The 11187-nt window shown below is 37.5% G+C and overlaps 1 protein-coding gene across 1 annotated transcript in view; it reads left to right on the top strand.

Moving 5' to 3' along the window:
• The first annotated feature begins 2051 nt into the window (after window positions 1-2051).
• Window positions 2052-11187, top strand: part of camk1b (calcium/calmodulin-dependent protein kinase Ib) — a 42924-nt gene continuing 33788 nt past the window's right edge. Inside the window, exons 1-2 of the mRNA XM_017450340.3 lie at window positions 2052-2183; window positions 9088-9198. Coding sequence (XP_017305829.1) covers window positions 9113-9198 — 86 coding nt within the window. The 5' untranslated portion in view covers window positions 2052-2183; window positions 9088-9112. The remainder of the gene's footprint in view (window positions 2184-9087; window positions 9199-11187) is intronic.

The following is an 11187-nucleotide window of genomic DNA, read 5'->3' as shown; positions in this document are numbered from 1 at the left end:
CCCTCTTCGCTGTTGTAATAACCACTCTTCTGGGAATGGCTTTCCACTAGATTTTGGAGCATCATTGTGGCGATTTCTCCATTCAACCAGAAGAGCATTAGTGAGGACACTGATGTTGAGCAAGTTGGCCTGGGATGTTCAGTTCATCCCAAAGGTGTTCAGTGAGGGAGGGTTGATGTAAGGGTTTTGTGCAGGACAATAGAGTTCTTCCACACCAACATTGACAAACCATGTCTTTATGGAGGGAGCTTTGTGCACAGGACTATTGTCATGTTGGAACAGACTTTGGCCTGTTAGTTCCAGTTAAGGGAAATTGTAATGCTACGGCAAATAACGACATCCTATACAATTGTGTGCTTCAGACTTTGTGGCAACAGTTTAGGGAAGAACCACATATGGATGTGAAGGTCAGGTGTCCACAAACTTTTGGCCATATAGTGAAGTTATATGTGATTTAATATTTCCCTATACTATAGGCCTACTATAAAGCGAGGTTTGTGGTTTTGGATGGCTTTGTAAATCATAAATTCAACTTGTAAAAATGGTCAATCTACTCACACTGTATTATACTATACTATATAATACTGTAGAGTTCTCCTCAAATCATCCACATACTGTATATACATCTCAATATGATTTATCCTCATTTATTTTAGGTTGGTTTTTCTATTTTGTAACGTTCTGTTTCATAAACCTGTAAATAGTTCATTTATCTGTATATTATCTGTTTGTAAATGTGTACACACCTGGTCAAAAAAATAATAATAACTGATTCTGTAGGTCAATTTCTAATCAGGGTCAAATCGACTCGTCAGCAAACATTAGCACTGTTTTCCCAGTTAATTTGGTAAAGGCGTTAAAGCTCATTTTCACCACCAGGTGACGCAATTCCTAAATAAATATACGGTTTACACAACTGTTACAAACAACGTCCATAGAAATGTCAGATAGAACTAAATGGAGATTGATTAATAGACATAACCCCATTTTGTTTGTTTGAGGTGAGATATGTCAACTATAAAGCCTAGTAAGCTAGCCAAGCTAACCAGATAGGAATAGAATACACAACATGAACATAATGAAGTCAGCTATTTTGTACATTAAATATAAACGGTGTACATTATGATCTGTGTACATTATTGGTGGATAATTTAATTGCTAGCAGGTCAGTGTGAGAACACCAGGGCAATTTAAAAGCTTGGAATATCCAACCCAAACCCCTTTTTTTTTCTTTCTTTCTTTTTTGTATTTTTATTTTTATTTTATTTATTTTTTTGTAAACAGTTATCTATGAAAGTTGTTGCCAAATATATTGCAATAGTACACATTACTAATGATGAAATATTCACGTTGCCTAAACATATTTTTTCCCCAATAATGTCCTAAAATAGTCTTGTGTTAATAAATGTGTAATAAACTAAGCATATCTATGATAATAACCTGCCTTACTGATGCACCATTTACATGACATTTAATCATAACCACAGCCCACATACATCATTAAATAAAACTTCAGCATTTATATGATTAATGTAAAAAAAACAAACAAACAAAAAAACCCCAAACAAACTGGATTTCAAAAATGAATTATGTCATTCAAAGCAATTAAAACAAGCCCAATTTCAATTTATTATCTGGCTTTATCCTGCAGTCCTTTATTATTATTATTATTATTATTATTATTATTATTATTATTATTATTATTATTATTATCACTTTCCCCTGCTTTACTGGCTGTGGGTAGGCTCCACGGGTGGGCAAGGCTCAGTGGGTGGGCAAGGGTATTTTTATTTATGTTTTCAGTTGTATTAGAATTCTTTTATTTATGTACTTTCTCATTTTTCACTTTCCTGTGAAAAACTGGATAAACAGAATGTTCATTCTGTCAAAAATAAATAAATAAAAACTCAAGTAACCTGTTTAAAAAAAAACAAACAAACAAGCAGAGCATGTCAGCCAATCACAATCGCTCCTTGAGTTACCTGAGGGTCTATTTTGTGATTGGTTAACAGTTAATAAGCCACGCCCTCGTACGCGCCCCCTTTCCTCTTTTATGGTGAGTGCTGTGACGTCAGTGGTGCGCTGCTTTTGGAGGGCTCGTGAGAGGAAGCTGAGCTACACTGCACATATAACGGGCCGGGCGCGCGCACCAAAGAGCAACTCATCTCATCTCCGCTGTTCAGGTAGGACCCAACGCTTCCCCACACACACACACACACACACACACACACACACACACACACTTCCACACGGGTGAAATCTAACGCAAATTTATGAGAGAATCTTGGTTAGGTTACTTGGGATTAATTGCAAGTTATTTACATGCAGAAAGAGAGAAGCGCGCGCTGTGTATAAATTAATCTTCAGCGGATCTTTAAGTCATTATTTAAATGATAGACTATGCATAAAGTCAGATCATGTTCGCAATGCTTTATAGAAATGATCTTGCTTTCTAACCCCGTTTTATCGCTTTTAGAACCTGTGCACGCTTTTATCCTTCTTATATCTCACATTTGTGCTCTCATATGAAATGCACAGAGATGCAGATGAGTACCAGGGATAAAGGATGCAAGGTGATCCTCTTCTAAACTGCCATTCAAGCCAAGAAATACAGCTAAACGCAATCAAGAAGGAAAACTTATGAATGAATTAAGGGAAGTGGTTAATCATAACATACTCGGATTAGAAAACAAAAGGCATGGATGAAAAAAAAAAAACAGTATGATGCCACATGTTACGTTTGACAGTAGGCAAGCTGGTGGAACCTTATGAAATACAACTGGAAGCATCTAGGAGTTTCCTCAAACTTTCCAGCTCCATAAAGTGTCAAACGAACGAAAGCCAATGCTTCTGAAACAAAGAATGGTAAATATTCGCGTTCGCCATTCAAGATTTGTGGAAGGGACACTATCTACGTTCCTGTCTGTCTGTCTGTCTGTCTCTGTCTCTGTCTCTCTCTACACACTTTATTTTTTGCTGCATCAATGTGTCCTGTTCTTTTATAGACACCATCTTGCTTTTAAATTCTGCATTTTGTCTTGAGCTGTCACTCAAAAGTCTGTCACAAATGCTTGCGATGAGTGTCTACAGTTTAAACTATTATCATTTGCCGTATAGACTGCTCTGGCATGCATAATGTGCAAGTCATGTGACAACGGCTTGTGAAAGGACACATTAAAAACACGTCTCACTCTAGATTTATACACCACATTCAAGGAAGTGCAGTGAACTTTTTTCTTTCCCAGTGACATAATTGACACAACAGAAGCTGGACTTCCTTTTCTGACCAGTTGATATTGAAACCGTCTCTCATCCCTGCAAACTTTCAGTCTTGCTTTATGGTTTAATGCAAAGCGTATTGCAAATGTCGCATGAGCAGGAAGAGATTGTTATCAAATACAAAAGTCATAAAAGTTGGACAATTGTGGAAGCAATTTGACTACTGGGTTATCTCCGTGTCATTTGCGCCACAGAAGTGCCTTGTTTGGTGCCCTTCGGACCTGGAAGGGGAAGTTGGGGACAATGCTGGGGGGTGGGGGGAATACACACCCACCCACACACATGTGCACCACTTTCCCATGCTGTATATAATATGGAGGAAATGATCCAGTGTTAATGAATGTGTGGTATGTTTGGTTGCTGTGTTTATGAGGATGTTAATGAACAATAGTCTGGTTACAGATCAAGGAAATGGTGAAGCATGGACAAAATAAAGCGTCGACAAAATAACAAACTCAATTTACATAACCCAAGGGAAGTAGGCGCGTATTTCACACAGGTGGCGTCGTAAAAGGTGCAAGCGCTTTCTATATGAATGTGGAGAAGCTTGGCAGTTCTCACTACTGGGTCGTTTATGGAAATGCCAATCTGTTTTAAAAGAGTATCCTCCATGCTTGAATAGACTTTACCCAACATGCAAAAGTTTTATCCCTTTTTTTATCTGTACAAAAAGACACAGAAAGGCCCTTCACTTATGAAAATGATACAGGGGCTAAAATTGACGTTTCTTTTCACTGTTGCGCTCAGATCACAATGGCAGAGGTGTCAACATCTACGGTTTGACAATCAGAAACAACAGTCTGACCAAATGTGAATAAAATTCGCTCAGCAGAAAAGGAAATTCACTGAAGGAGAACGGGCACGGGACATGAAAGACTCGCATTTGCATCTGGTAGCAGTTACTTTCGCTTCACGCTAACCTTATCTAGGTGAACATTGACCTGGGAAGACCTAAGAAATATGTAGGTGAGACCGTAGACTCTTTGGTTAGTAAAAAACAGAGTAGATTCTTATTCTTAAGTTGTAGTCATGCTAGACTTTTGTCTTGCTGTTTTCTTACAGTTTCTTGGCGCACAGCCAATAAAGACAATTAACCTTTTGAGGTTTCGTGGTAAATTCCTTTCTGCCTGGTAGTATTTTCTTGTTAGCACCTCTGCATGTTGGCATCTCTGCATAATGATCTAGGCGTAATGTCTATAAAATACTTGCGGCTTTATATACATCTTGGCTTTTATTTTGTATTTTTTTTGTTAGAAAAACTGCCACAACTTGGACAAAATGCGATTTCAATATCGTTCCACTTTTAGTAAAACAAGACCAGGAAAATTATTATTTAAAAAAAAGAGAGAGATTTAAAGATGTATCCACCCAGGTTTGAGGTGTGATTTTTGTGTCTCTTGTGTCTTCTGAGCAGCCATGGGACACCAGTGAGTATCTTCTCTTTCTAATGAAATAGCTCCAACTCTTCTGAATGCTGCATGCTGGGTACGACTTTCCCCGTTTGTCCGAATTCTAGGGTAGTTAGTTACTGCTCAATAGCGCTCAATCTCTCCTTCTGTATCCTCGGTCCACACTGACCGGTGAACATCTGAACCCCTATGACCTTTCACCCTGCATGCACACCAAGCACTCAAGCTCCTTTCTCTTGAATTGATGTGAGCCATGCCAAAGCATTTTTACCTGTCTACTTGTCTTTGAGTGCCTTGAGAAATGTCTACGTGCCTGTTAAAGAATCTGGTTGATGCATTAATCTCAGTTTAGCTTGAAATCATCTGTGGGGCATTTGTAATTTTGGAACAAAATGACTGCAGAGCTACTGCAGAAGACAGTGTATATCTTTGGCATCATTTTGCATGTTTAGATGTAAGCTAAATTTCACCATGTGTTACATTCTCCGATGTCTTTGGCTGTTAAGACGAGCGTCTTCGGCTTGCCAAATTTCCAGAAAGAAGAAAGTTTATTTTCTCTAATCAGGTTTGCTGAGTTTGGGGTTTGTGGTGTGGAAAAACAAAAATCATTTCACGATTCAATGGAAATGAACTTTCTGGAATAGAGAGCATGGCATTTTTGCTTTTTCTGTTTTATATCTGTATAACTGTATACAATATCTGTATAATGATAATGATACTCCAGAGATCCCATTCCGTAGATAGCAACTCAGGTTAACTTATTATTGTTATTACTGAAGTAGCACTTTATTGAGTGTTTTATATTGCCCCAATAAAGATTGAAGGATTATAAACTTCCCAGATCAGGCCACAAACATTAATGTTCACTGCATAACCAGTTTAGCAAGATGAGCTACATACTTTCAGTCAAGTTATTGAGCCTGCATGATGGATGTCAACCCTCTTACTAAATATTCTTTATCTACATTCTTTATCATCATTTACTACGTCTAGCTTTTAAAGTCTAGAAAGACATTACCCAACATATCAAGCCTTTATGTTGCACCACTCTGCTCTATTAGGGAAGTGAAACTTCACATCCTGCGGTCAGCCAAGCTTCAGAAGCAGCGAGGCTTACTTGTTAACTTCAGCCTCTTCAGTTTGTGACTTCCTGGCTTACTGTTTTTATCTGCTGCGAGACCCTAGATGTCTCTTTTGAAGCAGCAAAGTCAACTATTGCCGACAGAGAACTGAGACACCACTATCTAAAATGAACGCAATGGCCTTCCAGTTGTGTATTGGTTTTTCTCTTTGCCACTTAAAGTTTTTGTAGTGGCATGTAGAATAACAGGTTTAACAGGATCTTAACCATGTGGTGGTAATCACATGTCATATATTGTCATATTAAATGTGTATGATCGCATTGGATGTAGGAGGAACTGCCCTAGGAAGGAAACATTTGAGACATGGAAGTCTATTGATGTGTGTCTGACATGACATCATCGGCTCGAGTCCATGCCATAAACGTGTGATTTTCTTTTCTTTATTTCTCTTGAATGAACTCTAAGAAGGCCCTTACATTTATTTTAAGGACATCATGAACAGAAAAGGAATAACTTCAATCATTATGTCCTTGCACATCTTTTCAGCAGCTTCTGCAGACATTCAAGAGGAAAACTCTTGAATGTATCTGGTATGAGCCAGCGTTCAGAACTCTGAGTTTTGTGTCATTGAGAACAGAAAGAAAATGGAATTGGTGCATCCCTGAATTGTTTTGGAGCAGTGCTTGGACCCTTTGGACCCTTGAGAGAAATTCGTTCCCAATGGAAAGACAGCACAGGGACAGATTTCATCTAAGATTTCCTAAATTAGACAAATATAAAGGCCATTACACACACTAAAGAGCTGCTGCAAACATTTACTTGTAGCTAAAATGCACAGCAAAACGTAAATATGCAGTCAATGTCTTGAAACAATAAAATGATTGTTTAATATTGTAAGCCACAATTGTTGTTGACATGTTGTGGATATGAAATCTTATCATCTTTAGCATGACCTTTGCTTCCATTTTCAGTTCACTAATGCAAATAGATAAGATGACTTTTTTAAAACACCTTGGCATGTTGATAAAAGACGTGATATTGTGCTGTTGTCTCCAAGTTAGGAACATAAAACCATTACAAATTCCTTTGGATCTCCACAATAATGTTGTGTTTTTTTTTTTTTTTTTTTTTTTTTTTAAAGCAATCAAAGCTGAACAAGACGTAGATCATCATTAACTGTATACTGGGCCAACCTGCCAGTGCAGGCCTAAAGAAGCAGAATTTGGCACATCTCCCACAGCATCTATCTCTAGAGTCCTGGAAAGCGAACTGTTATTAAGCGGGTTATTTTTGTCCGAGAAGCCCTCCCATTACTGCCTTTGAAAGGCTATGTGTGCGCATGGTGACTGATGTGCCCACTATTTGTGCCATCGCAATGCCCTAAAAATAGGCACAATGTGCATATTCCACACAACACAACTCCACCCAGTGTATTGGGGGTTAGCTAGAAAATATAATAACTTGTACAAGACTCATATATGGTATTAGTTATTTCACTGGGTTTAGTGTGTACTGTATATGAGGTCAGTCAGTGAAGTCCACCAAGCATGAAGTGATAAATTTCACAATTTCATTTTAACACCAATACTATGAAATGTACATTCCTGAAAGGAATGGGCATCTCAGAAAGATGCAGTCAGTATCATGCAATATCATTTTATATCTGTAGAGTCTCTCTGATCCTGGAGTTAATGCATTTTTTAAATGGATGATGAACTCATAGAGAAGCTCTTGCGGGGAAAGTGTGTGGAGGCGAGACTATCGCAACGAAGAGCTCAGTCATTCAGCTCATTGATCGTCTGCTCATTGATCCTAACTGTTCTCAAGAACTGCTGAACAGTTTATGGCTGTCAAACACTCAAAGTAAATGTAGCTTGGCAATTCCAGTGTGACTGCTGAACTGCGTAGCATTCGATTGCCTGAAAATGATTAGCCTGAACGAACCAGTGTGCATGTCTTGTAACATTACCTTTTAGGGAAAACACAGACCAATATTCAAAAGCAAGATCTTCTTGTATGCATTAAAGCAATTTATCAGCAGTATGATTGTGACATTGTTTGGGAAGATTTAGATACAACACTTTTTTTTTTGTCTGAAAATGTTGTACATCACAGCACAAGTCTTGAATTAATAAAAGACTAAAGTGCAAATTAAGAGTAAACTAAGAATGAAATAAGCCTTGGGCTTGTGTTTATAGGCCGAGGGGTGTAAAAATTGCTTTTCTCATGTGCCCTTTAGAATTCGTCCAAATGCAACATCCTGGCTTTTAAAAATGGATTGTAAATGTGAAAAAAATCCAAGTTTATAAACAGAAATATTCAAATTCCTTTTACATGCTTCAGTGAGTATACAGCACAGGAAGCATTCACAAGCAAACCACAGATGTAGAGACTGACATTAGCAACCTGAGAAATATTTTAGAAATATATTCAATGCATTAAAATAGTTAAAGATATCATTGCTTTGCATATTGACTTGACCAAATCAAATATTTAAAAAATAATTTTTATAAAATTAATCATGGAATTGATTAAAAAAAAAGGCAGTTTGTGAATGGAATCGATTGACATCCCTAATATTTTGTTTGGAACATTGATAAATATTATGACTTCCTTAAAAATTCAATTCAGGCAAATATAACAATGCAATTGAAGCGATTTATTTTCTCAATGGTCACAATGGTCAATGCTCATAAAGGTAACATTTTCATAGGATTTCCTGAACTCTATTTCTAAAAATGAATGCTTATGTTAGGTTTTTGAGAGGAATTATAAAACCTTTTTTTCTCTTATACCAATGTACATTTGGTAAATGTGTTTATCCATGCTTAAGAGCCAAACAGGGCCTCTCTGGCTGTTCTGTGATTTGAATTCACTTTCGCAACCTTAACCATTGGACTAAGTCAAAAAAGAAACATATTCCTAATATCAACCCCTCTCCAGTTTATCCCATGTGCTGGATAAACAAAAATGGGCATTTCCCAGATTCTGCCCCACGACTGGCCCAAAGTATCTTTTTGCACGATAAGTTGTGTCACTTGAGACTTGTCAAAATGCACTTTAGCTTTAAACTTTGACCTCTGCAATCTTACCCTTGATCTGCAGTCCTTCGTGCACATGGTACAATAATGTGACTTAACCTCACATATTACCCCAAGCCCAACCACCACAACCCCCAATCCCCCAAAAACTTACATTATAATATCTATAAACAATCATTCCCTCAGCAGTGACGTTAATAAGGCAAAAACAATGCAGCTTATCATATTATCAAGAAACCTAGCATGTATGACTGAACTGTGCTTTCTATCTCGCAGATACACAATATTTGATCATAACAAGATGCCCCTGGGTGAAGATGGACACTCATGGAAGAAAAAGATGTCTGACATCAAGGAGAACTACGACTTCAAGGAGGTGTTGGGGACGTAAGTCACTGTTATAGCGCTCTTATTAAGTTATGGACATTGCAATGTAAATGGACTTTACTGGGGCTTTCCGTTTGATTTCTACCATGCTTAATTTCACACTCACAGTGTGAACTTGCAGTTTGTGGCAGGGGTGGTGATGAGAGTGACATGTTATAAGCACTTTAAAATCACTACTGTAGGACATCATTCATTTAATTTCCTTAATTTGTGTACATAAATTCATATTTGTGATATAACTGTCTTTTAGGATTTGCTGGAGTACACTACTATGCTTAGAGCATGGTGAACACACCTGTTATTAAATTAACCATGGACTTTCGGTGCTAAAGATATACATTGTTTTCAATCCACGATTACACCATAGCTATTATAATATTTCTGTCATCGTTTTACTATTTTTGAAATAAAAGTCTACATAAAAATCACAGTACAACTACTAGTAAAAAGTACAACCACCATAGCAAAGTACAGTAGTAAACCTGTGGCGGTGTAATAGTTAAATATGTTATAAACATACAGTACACTGCATGTTGTTTATGAGGCGATTTTACCTAATTGACTCATCTTTTGTGGTATTCGTAGCTTCGGAGTTTATGAGATATGACATAACATTGATGTTATCAATACAGCAGCACCCATGCTAAGAATGACGAGTGTAATTTTAGCCATACAGGCTATTTTTTTTTTGTAATTTACCAACACATCTGAGGAAAATGTTGACATTCCCGATATTTTTGTCCCTTTTCCAGTGTTATTCAGCCTTTCCTTTGTTTGTATAAAGAAGAGCTAGTTAGTAAAATTGAGCCTCAGTCATTAGCTAGCATATGCTTGGCCAGTTGCTTAGCAACCGTGTTCTCACCACTTTAACCACATCAGCTGTGAGCATATTGTGTGTTTCCTTCTCAGGTCAAAAGCACAAAATATATAGTTAATTTATAGCCCCAAAGTAAAGTCATAGTTATCATAAAGTAGCGTAGTAACACTGTAGTGCTTGTTAGTAACCTGAAGGCACATGGTGCTTCAGATTCATCGTTATAGTATATTAGCATACCCATAATATTTTGGCTATAATCCTTTTCCTCAGCTCTTTTGAGGCAGCATGGATGAATTATTGAATTCAGTGAGTTTTAGTGACAAGTATTGAGGATTCTATTGATTTTTTTTCTCTTATTATTTAGTCTTCACTGATTCCTCATCCGTTTTGCTCAACATAGTTGGTGTCCATTGTATTAAAATGTTGCCAAACCTTGCTGGTCTTGGGTAAAGATGTTTGCTTCATTTGTATTGTCCTTGTTGAAGTTAAAACTGTATTGTAATTTTAATGCTGTTCCCCTGTTTATTTTCCGCAGTAGACACAGAAATGAGGAGAAGAGAAATAGAAACTACATATTTTTAAAGACAGACCTACAAACTAAGCATTGTTAAAGGAACTACCAGACCCTGTCTCTAAGGATTTTTTAAATTGCTTTCATTTTAATTACAGTCATATGTGGCCAATCTATGGTATTTCCTCTGCTGTACAGATCAGTGAGGAATTTCTAGGTCTAGTTTTCTCAAACCAGCATTCCCAGAGCAGAGCAGCCACTCTAGAGCAGTTATCAGGCAGTAATGTTGAGGCATGCTCGGCTGGAAGGTCCTGGGAGAGTGCAAGCTAAAGGGTTGTCTAAAATAACAGCTTGCACCATGGCCCTGTCACGATATTTCATTCCAGTGTATCATATTTCATTTTATTCATTTGGCCGACATTTTAACTCAAAATGACTAGAGCAGAATGTGAGACCAATTTAGTCATAAAGCTGAGGAGGTAAGGGAATTGCTAAGAAAAAAACAACAACAGCAGTGGTTCTCTTGCGGTCCTTGGATTGAACTCGTCACCTTCTGAATCCTATCCACTGTCGTACCATTGGCCCAGAGCTTTCAGTTATGCTCCGTGATACCTTTACACTTTTAATCACCAGTAACCTCTCTAACCAAGACTATATGATT

This window comes from Ictalurus punctatus, chromosome 21, assembly GCF_001660625.3.
Source record: "Ictalurus punctatus breed USDA103 chromosome 21, Coco_2.0, whole genome shotgun sequence".
In the NCBI taxonomy this organism is placed as follows: domain Eukaryota; kingdom Metazoa; phylum Chordata; class Actinopteri; order Siluriformes; family Ictaluridae; genus Ictalurus; species Ictalurus punctatus.
This window is presented reverse-complemented; position numbering and strand designations above follow the sequence as displayed.